Source organism: Dermacentor variabilis, chromosome 9, assembly GCF_050947875.1.
Source record: "Dermacentor variabilis isolate Ectoservices chromosome 9, ASM5094787v1, whole genome shotgun sequence".
Taxonomy (NCBI): Eukaryota; Metazoa; Arthropoda; class Arachnida; order Ixodida; family Ixodidae; genus Dermacentor; species Dermacentor variabilis.
In genome coordinates, this window is record NC_134576.1 from 142420661 (window position 1) to 142448649 (window position 27989).

General features: G+C 46.1%; 1 protein-coding gene across 1 annotated transcript in view; it reads right to left on the reverse strand.

Moving 5' to 3' along the window:
• Positions 1–2612: 2612 nt before the first annotated feature.
• eya (eya transcriptional coactivator and phosphatase 2) overlaps positions 2613–27989 on the reverse strand; it is a 95249-nt gene continuing 69872 nt past the window's right edge. Inside the window, exons 11-14 of the mRNA XM_075669758.1 lie at positions 19463–19521; positions 17363–17656; positions 16044–16266; positions 2613–5875 (exon numbers count right to left, since the gene is read on the reverse strand). Coding sequence (XP_075525873.1) covers positions 5795–5875; positions 16044–16266; positions 17363–17656; positions 19463–19521 — 657 coding nt within the window. The 3' untranslated portion in view covers positions 2613–5794. The remainder of the gene's footprint in view (positions 5876–16043; positions 16267–17362; positions 17657–19462; positions 19522–27989) is intronic.

Sequence of the window (27989 nt, forward strand, 5' to 3'; positions counted from 1 at the left end):
TCTGTCTTATCAACCCCACAGTACATCAGTGTACCAGGAATCGGGAAAACGCCTGAGCTATCGTCGCTTGTGCTGAAACAACTGTCTCTGCTTCTTCTGCACGAGAGGTATGCGAGCAATGTACATATCTATACTGATGGTTTCACAAACATCCAGTGTTCGTCCGGTGCTATGGTTGTCCCAACAAGAGCTATTGCCGTCAGCTTTAGAACTGACCACCAAACGACATCGACATCTGCGGAACTAGCTGCTATTCGCGCTGCACTTTGTTTCGTCAATCAGGAACCACCTCGACAATGGTAGATCTTCAGTGACTCAAAGGCAGCCCTACAATCTGTGCCATCAGCTCTGTGTCGCGGGCCATACAAACAGCTCGTATTCGATATTAGATGCCTACTCCATACATCACATGAGCAAGGTCACCACGTGACGTTTCAGTGGTTGCCAAGTCACTGCGGCGTCATAGAAAACGAAGACGCCGATAATGCCGCTCGGGCAGCTCTTGAAGACACACAAGAGGCCATACCACTTTCCCGGTCCGATGCAGCCAGCAGACTTCGAGTGCTTGCACAAGAGATCACGTTCTCTCTATGGGACACACAAAGCAGCCAGACCAACTGGAGCAATTGTCAATACCACCTGCCCTCTTTGATGCATCTCTGTATGCCAACTGGACCCCGCCGAAGAGAGGCCACTCTGCTTTATCGCTTATGGCTAGGGGCGGCATTCACGAAATCTTACTCATTTCGCATTGGAATGGCTGACAACGCTCTCTGCAATGTCTGTCTTCACGAGGAGATGCTAAAACACATTCTGCGCGACAGTCCTGAATATAATATTCCGAGACAGTGCCTCTCTTCGCGAGGGGACGCTAGAACACATTCTGTGCGACAGTCTTGAATATAATATTCAGAGACAGTCCCTGGCGTCCGTTCTAGCGCACCTTGAGAATAGAGCATTGTCAGTTGAAACGATTTTCACATGTCGCCGACAGCATACATCGTAGCTGAAGGCGACGAAGGGACTACTACGGTTTTTGAAAGAGAAGGGCTTGGACAAGCAGCTGTGACAGTGATGTCACGTACCACGCAAGAGTGACGGACTGTAACAGACGATGTGTGTGCTGTGCTATGTGCTCTCGCTATCTGTCCACCCCATCTTTCATCCCCCATCCCGCTCCCATGTGTAGGGTAGCAAATGGGTTGAGCTAAACTGGTTAACCTCCCTGCCTTTCCTTCTCCACTTTTTTCTTCCTTCCTTCCTATTCAAGGATGCCACCACACAATTATATTCAGGTAGATATGCCTTGCAGACTCGCCCGCTAGAATTTTAAATTGCAATACATTCCATAAGGTAACTAGTTAATAAGGTAATTGGGAATTAGCGCCTTCTCCCGTCCTCTATTCCCCCGTGTTGTGTCCTATTGATGCACTGTGCAGTTATGTTAAACAGTGGATACTCTTCAAAAAGCACAGTCATATGTAACAATGACATTCATTCGTGCTTTTCCAAACTAAACCGTTCAATACTTCATACCTGCTTATGATACGCGACAGTCTGTCAAATGGTGTCAACCTTTATGTCCCACCAAATATGGCAAACAGTCGCCATATGTTCTACCGAGGTATCTTAATATTCTTGATGAAAATAATATTTCAGTTGAACAGATCTCAAATGTGATATTGTTTAAATATTTGAAAATGTTTAGATATTTGAAAATGTGTAGTAATTAGTATGGTGACCAGTTTACTAGAATATGGTACAAATGTTATAAATGCTTCTATTGTACTATTGTATAAATTTACTATTGGCCTACTGAAGCCAGTAGATCACCTTAGAAGTGTCTAACATAACTGTTTCATCTGCTCTTTTTACGCAGTTTGTTTTTGGTCTATGAAAAAGCCCGATTCACCGAAGCTCAATCACTGTCTTCAAGCAATTGTCGGTGTTGCAGCTTTTTCATTCGTGTGTATCATGTACCAGGGTCCGAATGATGTGTAACCCGCGAGCACCGGATGGTTTTTCAAGCTGCAGAAAGCATCTCTTTTGCTCAACATCCGCACTTTGCGATACTGGAACTCTGTACCATGGAGATAAATGAATCTTAATCTGTATATTAAAGCGAAGCTTTCCATGCCTTCTTTCCCAGGGCTTGACGCGTATGCTTCGGTCGGCATATTGCCAAGTAAGGGAGACCGGCGCTGGGGATCGTGCAGCAGTGAACTGATTTGATTCCAGAGGTGTGCGATGGAAAGTGGGCCGATACCAGAGACATTGTAACGCACGAACCTGTGAATCACGTGGTTGGCAGGGGGGTATGCGTCTTTCTGATTTGTCGGGGCAGGCACGTTAGCGCTATGCTCCAAACGCGTTGCAGAAAGATGAACAGTTTCAGAGAGAGTGCTTCACCGATTCAAGAAAGCCTTGGTACACACATATTAAAAATGTGCGTTGTATAAGCATTAGTTGGGGCGGGTAGCAAATATTACTATACTTCATTTGTATTATCGCGGTTATTAACAAGTGTGCGTTTTACCGTCTAGGTCAGCTTCTGCAATCGAACTGTCCGTTCGACTTACCACCCAGGTAACACGAAATAAATGAGTCAGACAGAAAGGTCTCAATTTTATTGGTTCTTGGTTACCAGGACAGCAGCACATAAAAGCTACGGTCACTTGATCCATATTTTCTTCACTCGTCTCCTTTGACGAGCACATCTTTGGCTTCGAGCTGTTCGGAAAAAGCGATCACTTCGTAGACCGGTGGTGGCTTGTGCCGCTGCGTGCACCAACGGGGCACCGGCTTTGAGGTTGATTCACACAGTGGCGACCACCATGGTAGCGAACGAGACATTCGACACTCCAGAAAAATCACGATACGTTTCTAATTTACGCGTATTTACAGCTCGCAGGATTCAACGTTCTCTACTCTTTCGAACTGAATCTTGAAAGTCTGCAAGAAATAAAGATTTTCTTATAAGCGTCAAAATATCGGGTGCAGTCGCCAGGAATTAGCTTCTTTGTATCCAAGTGATGTGGCAACGTATTTTCGTAGTTTATGTAAGGTAGTACGGATGCATTTGACGTTTACTTGCTCCAGATTACCTAAGGCTTCGTTATTTCCTTTGTTGTAGACACACCTGAGCTAAAATCTAAAAAGTTTTGAAATGTTTAGGCTCTATCACGGTATCGTTGCCGATAACATCCTATACAACTACACACAGCTGTCACTGGCCTTAGTAAAGAAAAGGCAAACAAAGCATTCAGTACTGAAAAAGAAAACTATCAGGTAGGAGATGAATTTAAGCACTACGTGCACGCAAACTTCAACTGCGATCCGAAAAACGGATTTTTCCACTTGTTCCCAGGTTATTTCGCCTGGATGCAGAATTAGAGTAGCCAGTACGGCACCTTTTAATAATTCCACATGAACACAAGGCTAACACAAGTATATGAGTCGGGTCATTCAACGGCTTCCTTGTTGTGTGTTCATGGTTCAGTTTGTACAAGTGTGCAAAGCGCACATTCGCCGCAGCTTCACGTGTTCACAGCTCAAAACGTAACTTTGCAACATGACTGACATGGCTTGTTGGAAGTGCGCTTTTGTCCCGTCTCGTTTTCATCCCCGTATTGCCTCTCGCGCTATACAGGCTCAAAACGCAACGTCATTTTACTGTGTACTGCAACGCCGGAATGAAAACCAAACGGGGAATAGGAAAATAAGCTGGGCTGCTTCTAACTGTTTTGTGTAAACTTGGATAAATCAGGCGCTGAGTGCATTCTAGCACTGAAACTAAACGTCCGTGAATAAATCCCACTGCTGCATCTACCAGGATTCCTTTTCGCGGTGTTTTCATTTCGTTGCAGCGTAATAGTTCAACGATGACTGTTTCCTTACTTGGCACCCTACTACCGCAAATTTATGCCGTAATGACCCATTAAAAAAGACACATCTTAGAGCCGAAGCTAAATGCTAGCACGTCTTGTGCAGCTGTGCAAGAGCTCTGCTTTCTTTTCACGTTTTGTTTAGGGAAGCGCTTTTCCCAAATTAAGTCGAATCAGGATAATCGGTCTCAACCCTACCCCGCTTGATTTCTCTCCAAATAAACATTCATTCTCAATCTGGCTGCCAACTTTGTGTCAACGAAGCATGGCACGTCACGAAATGCCAGCTATGGTCCTCAGCATCCTTGATAATGACCAATGGTATCCTTCTGGTTCCACAATCAACGGACAGCCAGACGGCTTCTTTCAAAACTTCCATTTGACGACTAAAGGAAACCCAGACGTTCCTCGGCGGCTGCAACTTCGCGGCTTTAAAAGGAATATAAGCGAGAGAGCCCATCCATTCGTGTCGACATGCACATATACACGCAGAGAAAAAGAAAGAATTCAAACATAAAGGACGTTATCCGCAATACAACGATAATACACGAAATCAAATAGATTGAAATAATAACAACCAACAATAAGCTTTTCCTGGATTGATTACCGTACGTTCTCTCACATAATGATCGCGACTGTACAAGGGTCATACGCTCCACTGTCCGCAGTTCTAAAAAGAAGTGTAAGGGCTGGGTGTTGAAATTATGCGGTAGATACAACAAACGCATGTCGTAAAAGCCTGTCGAACGTAATTTTGACAGAAGTAAATCAAACCTTGCTTGATATCGACGCCGAAGAAGCCGCAAATGCGACGTAACGAGTGCGTAAGCACTAATATAATATATCTAAAAAGATTGTGGTTCATAGCACTATAATCAAATGCCAGCTGAGATTTGAGAGACGGGCAGAAGCCACGGGGCGCCTGTTTTAGTGCGATTTCATTATTTTACTATAAATTTCTTAAGTTCTGAAGCCCAGAAGTTAATTTTTTATGTTACGGACAGTGCATTGGAGTACAAATGACTCTGTTAGCGGGGTGACTTCTTTGATATTTCATTCATATTCGAAAATTTTCTAACCTCCATTGACTCATGTTCACTCTTATCTGATGCAAACAGAGTAATAGTACTTCCAACGGCAGAATACGAGAGCCCTCGAGGTATTAGGTAAATATGAAATTTGCTCCCTCATAGAAGTTACCAGCGCTGTGTCCTTATAGAAAGGATTTAATGAGCAGCCCTTGCAGCGTCTCCTTGGAAACGCCTCAACGAAGCCTAACGTATACCAACGGCACGAACTCATCGTGATACAGCGGAGCTGACACAGGGAACAGCGCCAAGGTGGTCACAATGCGGACGTATAGTTTTTTGGCACCTGTCTTCTGCACAAGCGGATGCGTGCGGTCGGGGCTCTTTGTCAGGTCACCTCGCGTCACTGGTGATCCAGTCACCCCACACGCACCACATCCCCGCATCGCTCGCACACAACACCGCGGCGGGCGAAGCAGCCCTTCTCTGCACACACTACAGGCACCATACCCGTGCACTATTATAGGGACTAGGGCGGTTGCTTCAGGTTAAGGGAAAGTGCGAGCAGACAAGCACCGCCGGACGCTCACATTTCGCACGGCTGCTTGTCTATGCCTTCTTTCTTATCAATAGGACATCCGAAAGAACTACTTGGAACAGTTCGCGACCGTGCGACACACTCTGGCACGTTGTCTACTTGTGAAGCCAAAGGTGTCGGCGGCCAGCACTATATATGGGCAGTCCATCGTGTGGGAAGCGGGGCGCCTTCGGTCCGTGTCTCCTCTTTCCCAGCGCGGGACGTCCCGCTTCGGAATGTGGTGGTCGTGGTGGTCCCCCTCCCGTGCTTCCTTTTGTGGTTTTATCCGGAGAGGCCCCCGCCGTTCACAGATGGCCCAGGTCGAGAGCATGGTGGAGCGCAGCCAGGTCCGAGTGGCTGCTCACGCGCCAGAAGGGAAAGCCCATCTGCGGGAAAAAATTCAGCGTGCAAAAAAGAAAGCGCACAATGATGCATCTGAGCTAGAGGTAACACACATTGAGACGTTGGCGCCTTTAGGTGGCATCGACTACGCCTTGTCGCATGCCAAATACAAGGAAATAAAAAAAAATGTTTTTTTCTCTGCATCTGCAAAACCGAATTTGATGAACTGTGTTTCATTTAAACAAAAACGTTAAGGGTTCTGATATGGACTTCTTGGCGCATCTTCTCTGCGCTTAACCACCTTGAGTATTTAAAAACACAGCCTTAACACTGTTTGAAGCAGTTACTTTACGAATATTTTTTTCGGGAATAGCCTGAAGTCGGAAAACATAATATACTGCTAGACATGAGACCACAGCAGCTCGACAAAAGATGCATAGAAAAATATTTCTAAAGCAAATACGTTATACAGGGACTAGATTCCAATAACACTGACAACGTAATAAATATAATCACTTACAATACATGTCATTGTGTGAAATACTAAAACATACCAATATATATATATATATATATATATATATATATATATATATATATATATATATATATATATATATATATATCAGAAAAAAAGCAGTTCTGGGTCCGGGTAAATTATTCACAGTGAAGTAGACGCACGTTGAAGCGGTTTATTGACGTTTCGGTTGGAGTCCGGCCTTCATCAGAATCACAATATATATATATATATATATATATTACAAAAAGAATTAACCCATTATGTACAAATGATTACAACACGATACAATAGTGTACACTACTATATAGAAGTGATAGTTAAACATACGAATATATATTTTTTATACAATGAACAGTAAAGTAACAAGAAGGTTAAGTTAGAAATATTGTCGGTCACTACTAATAGCTTTGTCTTCAATTAAATTGGCAAATGCCTGCAATGGCTCAGTGTTTGTGATATACGGATGAAGTCGGTTACGTTCTCTAATTGTGTGTGGAAATAATTAATATTTAAGGTGTAGTCGCGATAAGCGCATCAGTAAGATCATTCAGATAGCCATACCGTGTAGCAAGAGTCTTTGAAAAGGAAATATGCTCTGAAAAGGAAAAGTAAATCTGAAACGGCTGTGTATTCAAACTGCACAAAAGCTTCTGTCGGGATTGACTTGCTCTTTCCGACAGAATGGGGACTCCCCCCTTCGCTAGGAGGTCAGTGGCTAAATCGGTGCGTCTATTCTTGTTTATAAAGTGTAAAAGTAGTAAACCGAAAAATAATTGCCTTTTCGAGCTGTTCCAGCTCGCCCCCCCCTCCCTCCCTAACCCCTCGTAATATTATATACTGCTTTATGAAAGCAAATTTACAATGTCGCAAGTTTTTAAAGAAAACAGACATCGCATTACTATGGATTGCATCAACTGGAATATTCAAAGGCCAGATTGATTTTTTTCGCCACTCCGAAATAAATTCTTTATTTGTGAACAAAACTTTAAGGAAGCTGACGTAAGCAATAAACAGTCAGTTTATGTAAGCTGTAAGCTAGTACACTATATTTGCCTGCTTTAGACGTTTCGACGGGAAGACGAAGAAGTGGCTCTTGTGCGGAACCCCGTTTCCTACTGCTCTCATTTTACGAGTATTTTTGCGTGCTTTCGGGAGACGCCGCTCCCGAGACCTTCGGCGATGGAAGCGGAGTCCGCTAGACGTCCGGAGGAGACAGACGTCACAGCGTCAAGCGTTCCTAGGAATCGCAATCACCTCATGAGCGACACAGGCAGCGAGGACACCACGCTGTACTACTCTGCTTTTGACGAGGATCTATCGGATAAAGGTGATTACTTGACAGCTGTGAGGCAAAAAGGGAAGAGGAGAATCGTCACTGCTTCCTCGTCTTCAACAAGGACGACGGCGATGGCAAAGAAGAATGACATGGCTCATACCATACTCTTCTTGCCCGAGGCGCCGACCGACGACCTTAATCGGCTAAACAAGCAAGCCATATCTGTCACACTGTAGGCTCTTGTTCCGAATGAGATTACGGATATGAGAATCAACAGCCGTAAGAACATTCTCGCGGTTGATGTCAGGGACAGAGCCGCGCTGGATATCTTGAGAACAGTCAAAGTGCTGGGAAAGATTAATGTTCGCACCATAATACCACAGGACAGCAATACTCCATCAGGTGTGATTTATGATGTCGACGAGTCAGTCAATGACAACGATCTGCCTATATTGGTTAAACCCACCACAGCAGATGTCACTATTATTGAAATCCGTCGCCTAGTAGAATCACGTTGTGTGAGTATAACTTTCAAGGGAGGAAGCTTGCCGTCACACGTGAAAGTTGGATTTTTTTCGTCATCCAGTGCGACCGTTTGTTCCACGACCACTTCAGTGCCGTAATTGCTTGAAGATAGGGCATGTCAGCGGCATATACAAAAATTTAACCGTGTGCCCAAAATGCTCTGAGCAGCACAGCGCTGATGCTTGCCGTGCGACTGATTTCAAGTGTGCGAATTGCTCTGGTTCTCATGAAGCATCGTCGAAAGACTGCCCGAGACACAAGACAGAGCTGAAAGTCCTAAAACAAATGGTGAGAGAGGACTCAACGCACAGAGAAGCAGCCGCCAAAGTGCGATGGCGTCGTGCCCACTGCAGACGATCTTCGTCCACTAGAAATACTGAGACCGTCGTAAGAAAGACGCTACTTCCAACAGCTAGTGCTCCCAAGACGCCGACCCACACTAGCAACACGGGGCATGGTGACGCATTGAATAGGTCTTCTGCAAACGCCTGGCCTGCATTCCCGACGTTAAGTCTTCCAGCAGAACAAAGATCGATGGTGGACTACCAACGCACCAATGACGGCACAGATCACGTGCGAGGACCCAAGACAAGCAAGTAATCGCTATAATCAAGCCTCTAATGAAAGTCATTCGCGTGTTGATAAATGACATGCAGACGCCATCTGCTCGGGGTGCACTGCAAGTGCTGGACGGTCTGGAAACGGTTCTTGCGAGCCTCGAGTAGCAAGCGCAATGGCTCTACCGCGTCAGCCTTTCTTCAGACAAGTCAAGGAAGCGTTTATTATCCAATGGAATGCCCGTGGACTGAAATCTCGTATTACTGATTGTCGCCATTACATTTTCACCAATCGATTCCTGATTATTGTCATATGTGAACCGACCCGTCCCGATCTCAGTCCATGAACCTTTTGTGTCATCGACTTGTAATGAAATTAGCAAGGTGATTATCTGCATACGGTGGGAACTGACTTACATTGTTCATCCAGTACTGCCACATGACAGTAATCAGCATGTCTGTTTGACCATGAAAAAGCGCGAACTTTCATTTACTCTAGTGGGCGCTTATCTTTCTCCATTAGGTCGTTTCGACAGACAGATACTGAGTGGCATTATAGATGCGAGTCCATGGATTGTTGTTGGGGACTTTGACGCACATCATTTACTTTCGGGAAGCGTCAAGGTAAATTCCAAAGGAAGAGACCTCGTTTCCTTTGCCTGTGACCATGAACTTTGCTGTCTAAACGATGGCAGTCCCACGTTTCTGCGCGGCCGGACGTACAGTCGTTGTTTAGACTTGGCTTTTGTCTCGCGATGCCTCACTCGCCGCGTCCTTTGGTTCGCAGATATAGAAACCCACGGAAGCGACCACATTCCTACCTACCTGAAGATAAAAAGCCTCACCAAATTCGTCCCATCCAGTTTTAAACAAACAATAGATTGGCCCGTGTTTAAATCACTTATGGAAGATGCGTGCCACGAAGGCTTTTCGTCCATACTAGAAATTCATACCGCCAAGGCTGTGCAGGATGCTATGCGTTCATTTCAGTCATTGGAGAAATACACAGATTTTGATGCGTAAATACAAATCCTCGTACAATCCGCCGGCGAGCGCAGCGGGGGTACAGACGGACTAAATCGGTTTAAGACCTTTGAGAGGCCAGACGTATTCAGAAGGAAATTCAACGTCGTCTTGCTATGCTGCAAAATCAACGCTGAAAATCCTCTTGGGAGTCTCTCGATCCGCGAAAACTTCTATCACTTGTCTGGAGAACAGTCCGTGGACTTCGAACAGCTCCTCAACAGCGCCGGCCATTCAAATCTCTAGCCCTCCATCAAGGACGCCGAGAAGTCAACATAGCCGAAGATTACTGCGCAAGGATCGCGGGTCCGGCGTTCACCCATTCAACTTGCGCACCTATTCCTATTATTGTACCCCTTGCTCCCGAGATCCTCGTATGGACGCTCCTTTCTCCATCGAAGAACTGGAGGCTGCACTTGCTGGGTGCAGATGATATTCGTCACCAGGACCCGATGACATCACATACTCTGCGCTTGCAAACCTTGGTCGAGAGGCCAGAGATGCACTCCTTGGCCTATGCAGCGCATCATGGCGTGAGGGCCTGGTCCCTACCACGTGGAAATCCAGTCGCCTTGTTCCACTCCCCAAGCCTGGCAAGTCTCCACTGGAATTGTCATCTTACCGTCCGATAGCACTGGTCAGCTTTGTCGGCAAGGTAATGGAGAGAATGATCCTTACACGGTTGGAATGGTACTTGGAATTTTCCAACGTCTATCCAGAGGTAGTGGCTGGCTTTCGACGCGGACGCTCGTCAATAGATAGCGTTATTGACCTTGTAACGTATGTACAGCACCAGAAACATCTGAAGCGTATCACTGCGGCGTTATTCCTTGATGTTAAAGGTGCGTACGACAATGTCCATCATCATGCGATTCTGGACGCCTTAGAAGCTGTAGGGCTTGGTGGACACGCCTTTCGCTGGATACGCAGCTATTTGAATGGAAGATATTTCTTTATTTTGACTGAAGACGGACCAACGCCGTCTAGCTATACCAGTCGTGGTGTACCGCAAGGCGGAGTACTCAGCCCGACCCTGTTCAACCTGGTGCTCGTTGGTCTCGCCGATTCGTTACCGCAAATCGTTCAGCTCGCCGTATATGCAGACGACATTTGCATATGGGCTTCAGGAGTGACACGTCTACAAGTCCGCGCACGACTTCAGAAGGCTTAAACAGCAGTGTCAACATACCTAAGAAGGCAAGGCCTGGAGCTTTCCCCTGAGAAATGTGCACTTGTTGCCTTTACTCGCAAAGCGATGACCCCGTATGCTTTGCGGATTAATAACCAAACTGTACGATAAAGACAAACGCGCCGCTTTCTTGGCGTCATCATTGATAGGGACTTGCTTGGAGCCCTGACCTCTCGTGCATGACAAAGCGTGTGGCCGCCATCGTGGACCATCTTGCATTTCTCGGCGGGAAGTCCTGGGGCGCTACAGTACCATCAATGTTGCAATTATATAAAGCACTGTTTTTGGACTTCCTGCGGTACAACTTACCTGTACTAGGAAATACTTGCGCTACAAAAATCCGCAAGCTTCAGAGTGTGCAAGCACAAGCACTCAGAACTTGTCTCGGTCTCCCCAAAACTACGTCATCGATTGCGACAGTGGCCATTGCCGGAGACACTCCTTTGACAGTCTATATAGATACAGATATTCTGAGAGCCCATATACGACACCTGACTCGGATTTCCTCACACCATCTTGCTTGCTTGCCAGCAAAAAGGCTACATTCAACCTTTGCCAAAAGTATTGTAAGACTTCAGTCCTTCTTGCCATCATATTTTACGCCTGCTACACGATTATCATATCCATTGTGGTGTCTGCACCGGCCGCAAGTACAATTGACAATTCCGGGAATCAGAAAGAAAGCCGGAGCGCCGTTGCAAGCTTTGAAACAAGCAACTTTGGAACACATTCACAACGTACATAGATTCCGGCAACATGTCTACACAGATGGTTCTGTAAAACTCAACAGCTCAGCTGCTGCAATCATCATCCCGGCAAAATCTGAAGAAATCAAATTAAAAACTTCATGTGTGACCACATCAACGAGTGCTGAACTTGCGGCACTACGTGCTGCACTCGATTTCATTAATCAGGAACCACCGCAACAATGAGCAGTCTTTAGTGACTCTAAGGCAGCCCTTCATTGCATACCAAGCCCAATGCGCCACGGACCCAATGAACAACTGGCCTCAGAAATTCGACACATGTATCATCGTAGCCATGACAAGGGACACAACATCATCTTTCAATGGCTTCGAGGACATTGCAGCATCAGCGGGAATGACCAAGCCGACGAAGCCGCCTGATACGCACATGAAAGTGGTCAACGTGTCTTGATTCCGCTTTCACGAACAGACACTCCGGCTGGGCTGCGACTGATGTCCTGTGAATGTACTTTGTCTATGTGGGACTCGAACGCTTTCACCATGTGTCGTTTGCGTTCGTTGTCTCCGAACATACGGATGCACCTACCGCTTGGGTTACCACGACGTGAATAGACCATGCTGTACCGTCTGTGGCTAGGCGTTTCATTTACGAACTCATACGCTTTCCTTGTTCGAATGGCCAACAGCCCCACGTGCGACACATGCAGCAGTGATGAGATGCTCGCACACACCATCTGTGTTTGCCCGCTATATAGCGCCCAGAGACAAGTGATGTGCAGAGTATTGGACTAGTTGTACAATCGTCCACTATCAGACCTCAAAGCTTTAGTTCAGTACTCCCAAAGAACATCAGCGCTGAAGGCTTTACTCGCGTTATTAAGGTTCCGGCGACCTACGGGGCTTCACGATAGACTTTAAGCACGCCGCCCCCGACCGCTCTGTATAGTGTACGCGGTGTGTTCGTGCTCGTCTCTCTTTCTCTCTGTCTCCCTTTCACGCTCGTTCTGTCGTTATCTACCTTAACATTTCACCCCGTGCAGCGCAGCCAACCGGAACTAGCTCTGGCTAATTTCCTTGTCTTTCTATACATCCTTTTCTCTCTCTCTCTCTCTCTTGAACAGTGAAAAAAAGAAATACGTTTTTTTTTTGTGTACTGCCTCCGAAATGTGAGAAAAAGTACGAAAAAACGGCAAAAACATATTTATTCTTATGATCTCAGCGTGTCGTCATTGAAGAAAGAATCCGGCTTGGTTACCCTCGCTAATCGTCATCGCATCTCAACTCTCTCTCTCTCTCTCTCTACCTATTTCATAAGTTTTATCATATTTCACTTCACCACCGTACATTATTCCCGCTGCCCGCATATCCCACCGCACTCGGCACACGTACCAAGTTGACCGCGCTCGCACTCTTACCATCACCTTTTCAGGCTAATTCTTTTTTCGCGCAGCAGCAGATTGGAACAACCTGCCCCACCAAATGGCCGCCATAACATGTGCACTTACATTCATGCAAAAACTAACAGACCATTTTTCAGAATAAAAAGTACGGGATATGCTATACACATTAAATACTTGTACTATCTATGTGTGTACTTGATGAATTCATGTACCCACTTCATTCACGTGTGTTGAATTTAAAAATTGTATTCTCTGATCTCCAACTCATTTATAATGAATATATGTATACCCATCCCTTATGTAATGCCCCTTCGGCGTTCTTAAGGCAATAAAATAAAATTAAGTTAAACGCATATTTTAGAGGTTGTAGAAACTATGCCGTTTCGCTCTCGAAGCTAAAAGGATCGCCGAATCATTTAAAGATACCCTAATTTGATAGTAAATTTGGCTTCGAAATGCCTGATCTGGCATCATCGACATTATTGTGACGTCATGACAAAGAACAAAATTTGCTGGCGTCGTGTAGCAATAAGGCTAGGTATGGTGGCGCTGCTTATATAAGAATAAGAGTATACGGGGCACTTGTTTTTTTTTTTTTTTTTTGGAGGTGGGGGGAGGGCGTGATGTTCGCGTGTGGCTGCCGCCGCGATCCCAAAAACGGAGAGATCCAGTGTATCGTGACGTCACGGCGCACCCACCCCCTAGGTAGCGAAGCCGAAACTGGTTCAAAGAAAGAAGAGAGAGAGAGCAAGGACAGGAAAGGTGGGGAGGTCAACGAGACGAGCTCCCGGTTTGCTGCCCTACACTGGTGGTGGGGGAAAGATGAACAGAAAGAGGAAAAAATGGAGAGAGTAAGCATTGAGTGCGTGTGGGAGGATGCACAACGATACTATAAACGGTCTCTTAATCCGGTGCACTTCAAGTATTGTACTAGTGCACAAATCGCTTTTCGTGCCGGTGACGGTTGTGGCCATGCTCCGAGTATCTTTGACTCGGAGAACGGTCTTGAGCCTAGTCGGTGTAAAGCTGCCCGCAGAGAGAGGCGTTGTAACATCGTAGCGAGGGCAGGTACACAATAGGTGCTCGATGGTTTCCTCGCACCTACAGGAGTAGCACACCGGGCACTCGGCCATTTCCATACGATAGGAGTAGGTGTTCGTGAACGCCACTCCCAACCACAAGCGGCACAGCAAGGTTGTTTCGCCGCGGGAAAGGCTAGGTGGCAGTCGTAGCCGTAGCGTGGGGCCCAGTTTATGTAATCGACAATTGAAGGCACTTGAACTCCAGAGATCTTGTGACTTTTTGCGTGCAAGTAGGCGAAGTTCCCTGGCAGAGTCCCACCTCGCCAAAGGCGTTGGACGCGTCTGGGCGTCTTCGTGGGCAGACCGGGAAGCCTTATCAGCAAGGCTGTTGTGGACGATGCCACAGTGAGCTGGAATGCATTGAAAGATAGTGCTGTGCCCTCTTTCCAGAGCATGGTGGTGCTCTTCCCTGAGGTCAGATATCATCTATTCGTAAGTTCTGTAATGTAATGCAGACTTGATACAGTGAAGAGCTGCCTTAGAGTAAAAAAAAATACGACTCATTTCTCTGTCGGCTCTTCGGTGACGTACGTCATAGCTGCATGGAGAGCTGCAAATTCTGCCGACGTAGATGTAGTCATGTGAGACAATCTGAACTAAATCTGAATCTAATCTGAATCTGAATCTGAAAACCTGCTTAGCTGGAACGACAAATGCAGCAGTTGAGCTGGTAGGTGAGGTCGAGCCATTGGTATATATATGTATGCGGTCATGCTACGTCTGGTGCAGTACTATAAGCGTCAGTTCCTTGATCGATGATTGGCCTTCTTTGTGATTCCGGGAATAGCAAAATTCACTTGAGGCTGCCACAGGCGCCACAGGGGAGATGAAGACTTCGCCGCCGGTGTATAAGAGGACGGTATGCACTCTTGATGAACGCTAATCATTCTTGAAAAGGTCGCTTGAGGCCTCTGGGCTGATAGGGAGGCTAAATGATGGTCGGGGATCCTTGACAGCGTCTCAGAAAACTATTCAGGGTCCTCTGACGCTTGCCAGTGTTTCTTCTTAAGGTAAGAGGTAACACCATTTTTTAAACGCAACACACGTGAATGAAGGGGGTACATGATTTCATCAAATACATACATAGATAGCACAAGTATAAAATGTGAATAGCATGTCCCGTACTTTTTATTCTGAAAGTGGTCCGTTAGTTTTTGCCTGAATGTAGGTTTACAGGTTATGGCGGCAATTTGGTGGGGCAGGTGGTACCACTCTGTTGCTACGCGAAAAAAGAATGAGCCTGAAAAGGTGATAGTATGAGTGCGAGGGTGGCCAACGTGGTACGTGTGCAGAGTGCCGAGGGTGGCTTCATTAAGCAAAAGGAAAAAAAAAAGAAACACTGCCAGGTTGAAAATGTAATATCAGTACTCATATTAATGGTAGCTCTTTCTTTAAAGCGTATTTATTTATTTTTGGTCACGCAAGCTTCTGGGTATCCGCATCCAGCTCCTGGTTTACAGTAACGAGTATTATAGTTAATAACTTATGGCGATGTAATGCTTGTAAGCATATTTTTAGAATTTGGAGGGCTTGCTCCTGACATAAAGCAATAAAAATTTAACAGATCCCACGAGTTGTGTGAGTGCATAAAAATGCCGCGGATGTGCGACTTTCTTTTTCTTTCCCTGACACGGATGCGCGGAGGCGAACTCCATCTGGTGGTTGTTCAAGGAACCCAGTGTCGCTCGTGCTCCGCTGTAATTGGTTGGCCTATTCGGCAAGATAACAGCCAGGCCGCAGGCACGGTCACAAAACCCGGCGAGGCTCGCAAATAAAAGCTTCGCTTTTAAAATTACAAGTCTCAAACGTCCATAGTGCTCCAAAGGGAGCTCTTCATTCATAGCGTCTTCATTTATTTTCTGACCTTAACGTTCCTGGGTACACGCACGAACTACCACATGTAGGGGGCCGGAGTACATAGGATTAGGTTAACCTGCTTGGCGGCCGCCTCTTCGTCCTTTCCGTCTCCGACGACCACGTAGGTGCACTTCTTGCCGAAGCGGGCCACGATGCGCTCGAAGCACGACTCCTTGCCGATCTTGGTGGCGCTGTAGACGCTCTCAATGGGGAACACGCCGCCCAGGCCGTACAGCAACACCTTGGCCAGCGCGGGCACCAGCTGCGTCGTCGTCACCAGCACGTTGGCGCACGTCGACCTGCGAGGAGAACAGACCAGTGACGTGAGCAGACCGCGTGTCTCGTTTCCCAATTAGCACGACGTATAAGGCCGTCTTGTTGCTGTTTTGTTGCATCGAAAAATGTGGCACGAACACACACGTAGCGATTGCCCCGGTTGATGCAAAAGGACAGACTAAGCAAAGTCGCATTAGAACAAACATGTAGAAATGAGAGACAGGGACGCATGGACAAAACAGATGCCGCCATGGTTGCTTAGTGGTTATGGGGCTGGGCTGCTAAGCACGAGATCGCAGGTTCAAATCCCGGCCACGGTGGCCACATTACAATGGGGGCGAAATGGAAAAACACCCGTGTACTTAGATTTAGGTGCACATTAAAGAATCGCAGGTGGTCCAAGTTATTCCGGCATCCCCCATTACGGCGTTCCTCATAATCAGATATTGGTTTTGGCGCGGAAAACTTCACGATTTCTTAAAACTTACATGTATGTCGTTTTAGCCGCAGGACTATAATAAAGGCTTTCAGTCTCGGAATGTTTATGGCAGCGCCTGACGATCCCTTAAAGGCCAACTGCCACGATATCTTGGACCGCGTATACAAAGAGCGTACATAAAGTCCAGCCTCCGTGCAAAATTTAACGCTTGAAATACCAGTGGATGCGTCAGAAAAGCTAGCAGAAATAGAGGTTTTTGGCATAAAAAGTGCAAAACAAATGTCGCCGTTATTACCACTATTAAGAAGGTACGCGTGACCCAGAGTGCGTGACTCCTCGGCATGACCTCCGAGATTATGCGGCAGCCGCAGCTGCCCGGGACGTGCTGAGGAGTCTCTGAGGCAACGTGCTGGGATTGACGTCACATCTGCTAGGCACCAGGTGCAAGTGTTGCCTGCTTAGCTGCTGTTAAAAGGCTGTTAATGAGAAAATTAGGTGATCGCCGGTCCTGCAGCTTTGCTTCAGTAGTGGAAATTGCCCACATAACCAATTTAGTCAACGGAAAATTTCGCTGAAGATGGCCTTAAAAGAAGTCAGTTGCAAGGGTCCTCCGAGAACGGATGCTTCGCCGTGCGTGCACGCCCGAGTGGGGGGGGGCTCTGTAGCGCCGCGTCGCGTACCTGGAGTGTATGACGGAGAGGCATTTCATGGCGAGCGTGAGCCAGCTGTCGGTGTGGGCCTCGATCTCTCCTCGCAGCTGGAGCCATTGGTCGCGCTTGGGTCCCAGCAGGCCAGCCACGTTGGAGCGGTACTGGTTGTAGATGTCCTTGATGCGCCGGTATCGGAAGGCTAGCTTGCGCATCCAGTCCACTCCGCCGCGCATGCCCCCGGACGAGAGGCACAGCCCACCCGCGCCACCCGACGTCCCGACGCCGGTGCCGGCTTGGAAGCCGTCGGCCGCGAAGTTGTAGTTGCTGCGAGGGAGTGACCGACGGCGTCACCATTATCATCGACATCGTGAGAATCGTCTCTACAATCAATCCCTAAAGCAAGACAACGGTCTCGCGCATCTGGCACTTTAAAATAGCGATAGAAAAAAAAAAACATCAATAGACTGTTGGAGGCGGTATTTCTTTTTTTTTTTTTTTTTGAAGCGAACCTTTCTTTGTGGACTCCGCAGGGTTTTGGTGCAGCGTTCGTTGGACTGTGAAGAGGATAAATGCGGAGAGAGTGAATGCGGAAAGAGGGGATGAGAAATCGCTTACGCCTATCCACCTCCTTTCTCTCTCTGTCCGACACAAGGGAAGCATGCGACATTGCATGTTGCGCAGCACTGCTTTTTGCGAACGGGGTTCACGCACAGCCGCACGTCTCCCTTTTACGCGTGCGTGGGGGCTGCGAGGCGCAGCCGTGCAAGATCCGAAGAAAAACGTGGGTGCTTCAACTAGACAAAAAAGGAACACAGAGACAAGCACAGTATGATTCAAAAAAGCTCAGGCTTCACTTACTTTGACAATCATCTTCGATGGTTTGTGAACATTTTTTATGTACTTATACTACAATTCTGCTCAAAAAAAAAAGTTTATCGTTGGAATAGGTTCATAATTCTTTGAGAAAACTAGTGTTTCTTCCAACTGTTGCGTGGCAAAGACATACAACAATAGGTCAAGCAATGGGCATCGTCATCCAATTCGGGAAACGATATGGTGAGAGAAATGATGAACTGAAGAATTGAAGCTATAGCGCCCGAAAGAAAAAAAGAAGCATATGTCATTGCTAAACAGAAGCGCAAAACGCTGAGGCATCAATTCGGAGTATAAAAACTGGGTTACGTAAGTTATTCTACGCAGGCGGCTCTTTGATTTTCACTTCAACGTATCTAAGTATTATGAGCAACGCAGGTAAGGTACTTATGTATCGAGTGCACTGGGAAAATATGAATGAGCTTAATGGGAAGTATTTCCATTTAATAATATAATACAACATGTGCTTTCAGCAAACGAGAGGTTACCTGCATCCCAGTTTTTGGCGCCATCGTAAGTTGCTTGCAAATAAGGATGTGCAGCAAATCAAGAGTTTGACGAAATCTCGTCTGGTCGAGAAGTAACGGCATAATAGGAATAGCAAAAAAACGCCGACCAAAATGGGATTATCTAAAAATTCTTATACGTTCCGGCTTCCACGCGGAAGCCGAAACGTTTAAAAAGTTTTAGACAATCCCATTTTGGTCGGCGTTCTGTTGTTATTCCTATCATGCAAGCACGTGCAGCTTCTAGCAAATGTGAATTTAAGGGCCAGGCACTGTTCTAATACGGTTTGTAACTTAACAGGTCAAGTTCAACGAAGACCCTCGTAATGAGTCATGCCACCCAATGTAGAACTTTCATTTTAGAATGTTATCACTTAGCTTCTTGTGTTCCCCGCCTTCACAACAGTCGATGAGAGCTAGTATGCCTAAAGAGGGAGCTTAGAAGTTCTGATCTCTTGTTTTCTTTTTTTTTTTTGCATTAACATCTGTTCAAATTCAATTTTTGCACCCATTAACGTGAGATAATAAGGGATAATGGTGCTGCCAAATAATGTAGGTTCTCCTTATTTGATCAACAGCAAAGCAAACATATTACATTTTACATTACACTTATCGTTCCTTCTCGTAAGCGTCATGCCACGGTGACATTTCGCGATATGAGCAGCAGGTTGACTAGCCTTCCGACAGAAATATTTGCGACGAATTTCGTAGCCTAGCCGTAATCTATAGATTCAGCAAGGACGCTATTTACCTAAGGTCCTGGCCATTGTCGTCCGATGCCACATCGTCGATATGCGCCTGGTCACAGTCCTGCGAAATAAGAATGCCCAGTGAGTCCGACGTCATTTCCAACGTTTGGGAAGGCCAGTAGCAAAGTGCGCATAACCGGAACTTGAACAGAAAACGTAGCCCGTTGCCGACACAAACACAAAAAAAGTGACTATCCCTCTTCCCGCGTCGTATCACGCGCACGGGAAGCCGCGTGCCTGCACCCACATCTTGGCGCCCAACGAGGGGCTCCTACCCACGACATTGAGATGAACAAGAACGTGCTTTAAGGCAAAAGACAACGTTTTGATTGGAAGAGTATGGCTGAAATCTTCAGCAATAAACATTTCCTCCTACTCATTGGCCATGCGGACAAAGCATCGCCACAAATAAATGTTTTCTTCTTCTTACCAGTCGTTTTTTTTCTTTTTTCTCATCCCCGAAGAGTAGGTTCTCATCCTCGAATTTCTAGACCACGCTCTCTTGCGCCCATTGGAAACGAGGCACGCATCGCTCGCAAAAAAAAAAAAAAAAGAAGCAGCAGCCACGCCGGCCCACACGCGAATTCGCCGCCGGGAAACTCGAAAACGTCCTTCGTCACGCGCCGCATCTCCCGCCATTTACATCCCGCTCTAGGCGGCCCGCCGATGTTTGGGGCGCACGGTTTTTCTTCCTTCCTTCCCTCCATCTTTTTTTGTGGGTTTGCTGTATCTTTCCTTTCCTCGTCCTTCTCTGTACGACGCCTCATGAAATTTCGCAAGAAAATGGCAAAAAGAGAACCAAGGAGAGCGAACACGAAACGCTGCCGGCAAAGTCAGCCAAGCGACGCAAACGGAGCGCTAGGCTGCTTGGTTCTGCTGACGGATGCCCGCCGGAATGCCCGTTCCAGCCCTGTTGCGTAACGGCTAGCGTTTCCCTCTGCGTTCGGTAGGCAAGGTTGCGCCGTCGGTGCGGCGTTACGCAATCTCGTATCTCGCCCCTGAGGTTAGAGCGGTCAGACACCCGAGGCACTGGAGGAGGATTCGGCTTCAGACGAGCCGCGCACTTGCAAATGTGATTCACGCGCACGCGCGCTAACGGATTACGAGCCACGTCGAAGTATCGTAAGAAGGACACTGCCGCAAGTTAAGCAATATAAGAGGTATGAGGTGGCCGTTGTGGCTCACAGAGCGGTTTGTACGAGTACATTGCGGTTTAATGCGGATTACGACGGTCGTTGCACCACTGTTCTATCGAAACAGTCCGGCGACTTGTGATTGCACCTGCGGGTATCAACGGGTCAATGCGCAGCAGAGAGGCACGTCAACGTTCTGCCTTGTCGCTAAAAGTGTTTATAATCGACAAGTGCTCAAAATCTGATTACTGCATGCGCGCGTTCTATAGACCACAGGCATTCTTTCCAAGACAAGGTTTGCCCGCGATCACCAGCCACGTTGCCTCTTTAACTATAAAGCCAGCTTACAAGGATTCACCTTACTTGGAATTTTGTGTTCATATAATAAACGAATGGCAAATTTAATGCTTAACCGAGTGGCGAATTTTATACGCTTAACCCCGCATAATCTGCACCTAAAGACAACGAACTGCTCGAAGCTCCTTCGTGTGAACATTAACCTATACCTTCACGGCGTCCGAGACCACGCGGCGCAATCTCGGCTGGCCATGCTAGATTTCAAACGCTTGTTGTGTTCTCCGCAGGAGTGCGCTTGCTCTACTTGTTCCCAATATGAGTGAACGTTCTCCAACCTCTATAAAATGTTTTCGATCATGGTAAATGCAGTTACTCCCACAAATGTAATTGCTACTCCTTTCTTAAAGTGTCCCTACAGGTGACAGGACTCGCCACTAGCAACAACGAATCAGGAAGGGGTCGCCAGCCGCAGCATTTATGAAGAACACCGTTGTGCTTGAATAAAAGCCACGTATTCAAGGTATCGCACCTGAATCATGTCTTAAAATGTAAAATGTTCAGTTTAAGTCTGTGAAGCGGGCGTTCTCAGGGCACTTTTTCGACTCATATTTTCTTAGTTCTTAAAGGGCACCTCCCTCACCACGCTCAAGTACGGCAGACAAAATGCGCGGTGTGTAGATCACGCAATGACGTTTGCGCCGGCTCATGATTAAACCTATGTAGCCGTTAAAACAGCTCAGTCGAAGGAAAGCCTGCGCGCTGTTATTCTTGGAGCGACTATTCTTCTGGTCAGCAAAAGACGACGTGGCATGTCTTTCTAACACCATGGTCTCTGATTGCAGCGCACATATAACCATCAGAAAGGTGAACACAGAGAGTGAGAGAGAAAGGAGAGAGAAAAGGCAGGGAGGTTAACCAGACCCACGTCTGGTTTGCTACCTTCCACTGCGGATGAGGGGGATACAGGGCCGCAAGGAGGAGAAAGAACGGAAGAGCACTCGTTGCGCACGCAGGTGAAGATGCGCAGCGAGTCTATAAACGGTCGCAGAGACCAGTCTACTTTCGGCACTGCAGTAATGCTCTCGGTGCTTTCTGCGCCAGCGACGCGCTAAGATTGCTGTGAAACGGAGAGCGCGCTCTAATTACCGCCGAAAATAGACACACAAAAACAAAGAAAAAGGAAAGGGGGAAAATGCAAATAAAAAATCAGAGAGTGATGGCTCAAGATTTCCCAAAATCTCGATAAAATAACCATAATAGCTATCGTTGCAAAGTTAAATTCACGCCGTCGGTTTCAGCCTCCGGGAAGCGCGCTTCGCCAAAGTGCGCATGATGCCGTGAAGTCCCCCACCTGAGCCAGTCGCTTTTAGCACTCTAAGAAACGTTTACACCCTTTGGAGTGTATATTTGCCACACAACAATAATCGTCATCTGCCTTGCTTGCGTTTCCTTTCTTGAAAACGCCGCGCCCGCTACTTTCCTGTCGTGAATGCTATGTCATGCTGATAACGCGCATGCTGTTCGTTACTGGAAAGTACCGGGCTCGCCGCGTTAAAGAAAGGAAATGCGGACAAGATGACGATTATTGTTGTGCGACAAATATACACCCCAAGGGGTGCAACTCTTTTTAGAGTGTGCGCGAGCGCACCACGAACGCGCGCATGTTCTCCTGTCTCCATTGCGCCGACTTGTGCGGTCATAGTAATCGCATCTAGTCACCAAACAAACAAAGGGGGCATGATCAGACGAGGCCACGTATCCCCATCGAACAACGTTTCTCATCTTCATGCTCACACACCGACAAGAACTTTAGCCCTGAACGTGCCAAACCGGATTCTGCTTTAATTTCCAGGTTGAGAAATGTTCAAATAATAGAAATTTGAATCAATTCAAACGTGGGACAGTTCCACATTTCTAAAATATAATAAGAACATGCCATTTCTATGCGTTGATGACATGGTCAAGCCCACCCAATGAAGCAAAACAATATTTCGCTTATTTGGTAACGAACCTGAGGGCGACTGATTGAGGAACTATTTTTGGTCAGACGCATCTGTTGCAGAAATATTTTGTTAATGCTACACGTTTGGTTGGCAGACGATGCCCACATGGGCATCAAGAACACCTCGTGAAGCATATACTCCGTAGGAGCACGGGGTCCAAGAAGGGTTTAGTACTTCCAGTTGAACTGGCTTAAGAACGGCCACATCAAGCGCCCTTACAAAGATTGTTACCTCTATAGGCTCTAATATCCGCTGTTATCCTGTCTGTGAGGTCAGAAGCGAATGTTCATAAAAATTTAATATCAACTTCTTAATCGCAATAATAAAGCTATTCGATTCGTGCACGAAATTACGGGAGTTCATACACTTTATAGCCGAAAGTGCTGTCCAGTTGTGTTAATATGGAGACCAACAGCGAGAACAAAAGAGAAAGAAAAGACACCATAGTTGTTTTGAGAAGTGTTCATTCTGAAATATTTCGTGCATTTCTGATATTCTTGTTTTTTTCTTGCTTTTGAATTGAAAGGTATGTTCAATGTGTCTTCGCATTGTTTCTTGTCAAATATTTAAACCTGGTCCCGTGTTGGTTTCATTCTTAACCATTACACGTGTTCATCACAAGATTATTCTTTACCTTTGGGTATAGAGACATCATATGTTGGTATTTCTGCCCACTTTTGCCGCGGTCACTAAGGACGCCGGTGGATGTAGTCACGGTGAAGAACCTAATACAATATCAGACATGATAGCTGCGAACGCGATAATCGGTCGTTTGAATATAATCCGCAGCTCCAGTCGGTCCAATATTTAAACAAGCGTGCACCTTACATTCTTAGGCAATAGCTGGTGATCACGTGGAACCGAGAATGCTGGGAAACAATGTTCGCGTCACGCATGTAATCTGATGAAACACGCATTCTTACTAAGGCCACTCAAATTGACCTGCAATGTTCTAGGTGAACTGCGCTGGATGAACTAGGCTGCACTAGGTGAACTTGTTCCCGATTGTTCAGTGGCAGTTCTTGCTCGTGCCGATCCGCACAGCACATCCTATACGAACGCTGCACTAGCTCTCTGGTGAGTACAGGGACTCCTGTGAACTCGTCCTGCACGAAGCCTGCACTTAGTGAAACGAATGGCAACATGCAGATGCCGCCACGTTGAACTGGTGAAATAGGTAGCGAATTGCAACACCTCGAGAAGTAGTTCAAAAATTGCAGGCGAATAGAACAGACCTACTGTAGGATTAGAGACAACGTTCACGAAGTTTCCCATGCAGAAAGCGCGTCATGCGCCAGAGTGATGAGCCAATGACAGCGATAGGCGAATGGCAAAAAGACAACGTGGCGCGACATTGTTGCTGCCTTTGTTGCTGGTGTTGTCGTTATCGCTTTCAGCGGTGGAATTATCCTGCTCTCCTGTTTCTGCTTATGTTATTAACCCGGTGAACCTGTCAAACAGAATTAATTGATAGAAAAAAGAAGTTTCCCATAAGCTGTATATACCCAATAGCCTAATATGATTTTATCAGGTTCTACCTATGTCATGAAAGCCCCATTATCATATGATGGTACTCTTAATGGGGACTATGCGGAATGTAGGCTTCTTAAGAGAAGACGATAATGATGGCTACCGCAGTTCAAGCTACACAACAAGCTGTAGAACTGGCAGGAAAGTGTTGCCCATGAAGGTCAATAGCTGGATATACAGTGTGTCACCCCTGAACGTAAACTTTGACGAGTTGGTTCGAGTACATTATGACGGTAGCTCAAAGGGGACGGCGATAAGGATAAGCGCTGAACTAACAACTGATGCTTTACGGAACTCTGAATACGAAGAGCCCATCTGCGTGCGCAGACGCATCCCTCATACTACGAGCGTAGGCCCACAATTGTCAGCGTCAGTGCGCGTGTGTGTTGGTGTGGAAAGGAGGAGCCCTGCCTGGTTGAGTCGCGATGGTCCGAAGCAGTGAGAGGCGGCTCGCCGCAGCATTCTACAGAGGGGCAGTGCGGGAAAAGATTGCACGAAGCAAAGCGCCAGAGTGGTTTCTCTGTTGTGTGTCACCGCTACGAAGGCTCCTGGTGACGACGTTTCCTTCGGGCGGTTTAATCAAGCAAAAAAATAAAAAGGGAGCAAAAAAAAAAAAAAACGCTGCCGCGAACATGCTGTTACATCGAAAACCGGCTTCCCCCGTAGCAAGGGGCCCGGCAAGCAAAGGTTCCCAGCGATTTTTCACAGAAGTCGGACTGCACAGAAAGAAGCGATAGCATTACTCGTCCCTTGTTAAATGTATGATAATGCTCATTACGTCAACTATGCAACGGAACTAGTCGCGTTTATGGCTTTCATTTGTTGGTTATATTAACAACCGTAACTGTGACCTTTATTTTTGTATGCCATAGCTATTTTTTTTTACTTGCCGTTATTTATTACTAGGAGGCCCACGTGATAGCTCAGAAAACACGGAGCTCATTTTATGCTATTTTTAATAATAATAATAATAATAATAATAATAATAATAATAATAATAATAATAATAATAATAATAATAATAATAATAATAATAATAATAATAATAATAATAGCGGGAGAGCGCTTGCACTCAGCAAAGTCGTTTCAACGAAATTCCTGCTACATCTATATCACTTTCCTTTTCTCCATTTTTCGTGAATAACATTAAAACGAAAATTCCCTTCTTTTTCGTCAGGTTACAGTAGTTCTAGCCTAATACTCGCGGAGGAAATAGAAATTGCAAAGTTCAATTCGCGGACAGAAAAATAAAAAGGTACGAACTTGATTTCTCGTGTATTAATGCATAGGCGACGCTAATAAATGAAGGGAAATCTCAACTCCTAAGTTCCGACCATATCAATGATTTGCTGTTTATTTAACCTTTGTCACTTATGGCACGTAATGAACGAGACACATCAACTTCACTTGACAGCGCGATGCAAATATGAAGAGCTGTGTCACCTGTGTACTTTCTTCAACAGCATGCCTGTTCATATTGGACCCTCTGCGTATGTGTTCGGAACTCACTGTAGGTGCGTGTCGAGACTCTGTATAATGTGTGGCGCAGTGCGTCGTCGCCTTTATCTCTGTGTGTTCCAGTGTTTCTGGGGCTACACGAGAACCTCGTTCACTTTTTTTTAAATCTAACTCAACTTTATTCAGATTTTCCGTACATGTGATATAATACTTCTCATCTTACCAGAGCTTTACTTTTTTATTTTTATTACTGTTGCGCGAAAAGGAGTAGCCGTCGCCATTATAGGTCACTAAATCTCTTTCTGTTATTTTCATGTCAACGAAAATAAAGAAATATATATATACGCAGAAACTTCTCTAGTAGTAGTCTAAGTATGCGTAAGCATTGTGCCACTTACTCATCTCCACGCAGCCCGATGTTAAGACAGGTTTAATGAAGATATAGTTCACGTTTCTTAAGCGACACGGGCCTGGACTCACGCTTGTGATAACATTTATGCAATGTGTCCTTCACCTCGTTACTCCCATTATCATCCCCCATCGCGACCCTTTTTCTTCCCCTTCTACACCTTCCCTTCCTTCCCTTACGAAGAGGAGCAGGCTAGATGCTCCATTTTCCGGCCGACTTCTCTACATTATCCAATCATTAAACTACTACTTCTTTGTTCATTACGGCACTCGAACCCACGACCATTGATGTCAATTAAGGTGAAGTTAATTAGCTACAGTTAATTAAGATGGAGTTTATTAAGGCACTCGAACCCTCGGCCTTTGGTGGGAGTCGAGCCTACCACCTTTGCTGTTAATTAAGGTGAATTAAGGTTAATTTAACGAAGCTGTTGCAAAACCACCACTACATTTGCTGAGGGGGTATGCAATGATTTGTTGATGGTTCGGATGCTTGTCTTGAGCGTCTTCATTATTGAAACGTATGCAGTTCTGTGTGTTGTATGGGTGATTTCAATTAATGTCCACACTGTTCGCTTCACTTTGCTGAGCGCTTGTAGCCTCTGCCTTACATGGGTATGAGCCATTGTATTTTTGCTTGCTTACGGAGGTATGAGCCATTGCTTAACGGGGTATGAGCCATTCATTGTTCAAATTATATAGCGCAACAAAAGAACGACACGGACGTGAGAGGACGACCCACCAAGCGGCACACACGTCCGTGTCGTTCTTTTGTTGCGCAATATCATTTGAGTAATGGATTACCAAATTGCCCGGAATGCTGCTCCCATTCATTGTCTTACGTCACGGACAAATTTCTCGTTGGGTAGGCTTAGAAATGCTTACGCTCAAAAAGAAAAAGACCTGTCTCACGATCACTATACGTGTACTTCACCAAGCACGCAATATTTCTATTGGGATCCCGTTGCTTTGTTTTATTTTTTATTTTTTCGCGTGTGTTTCCGAAACCCTAAGATATTCGCACAGTTCCGGCTCTTGATCCGAAAGAAATACAGCTCCTCAACTTTTTTCAATGCAGCAAAGTTCTTTCCATCGTGCTCCCCCGGAGTTCTTCACGACTTAAAGTGTCCCCCTAGACGAAAGATAAACGTTGAAAAATAGCGACAAGACAAAAGGAAGTAGCTTGGTGGCACTTGCCACCATGCACTCTTAAAGGGAATGTTGATATCAACCCTTCAGCCATCCATACGTGCCCGTCCGTTTGTCATAAGATACGTTAAGGCTTATGCTATCGTAAATGGCATCTGGTCGACGGCACCGGCACAAACCTACGCAACTTCCAAGATTGGCCCTCGGACTTTAGCAGGGAGAACGCCGGAGGAAGGCAAACGACTTCCTCCATAGGGATATAAACACACTAATCCGAGGAGTTAAATTAGACTTATCAGTAACGTCATCCATACTTCACTTCACTTTATTACCTAAAGACACCCAATACGGGGGTACTACATAAGTTAATTATGATAGAGTTAATTAAGGCTTTCTCTGACTTCATTGTATGCTACCTCGTGTGGTTGTGACTTCCCCGATAGGTAGTACGCATTGATGTCAAAGCCGCAATCATAATGCTGCACGGTGAAAAGCTGCGCGTTATAACCCCTGCTGCTTATTGCCAGCTTACTCCCCGAGAGTAAACTGTG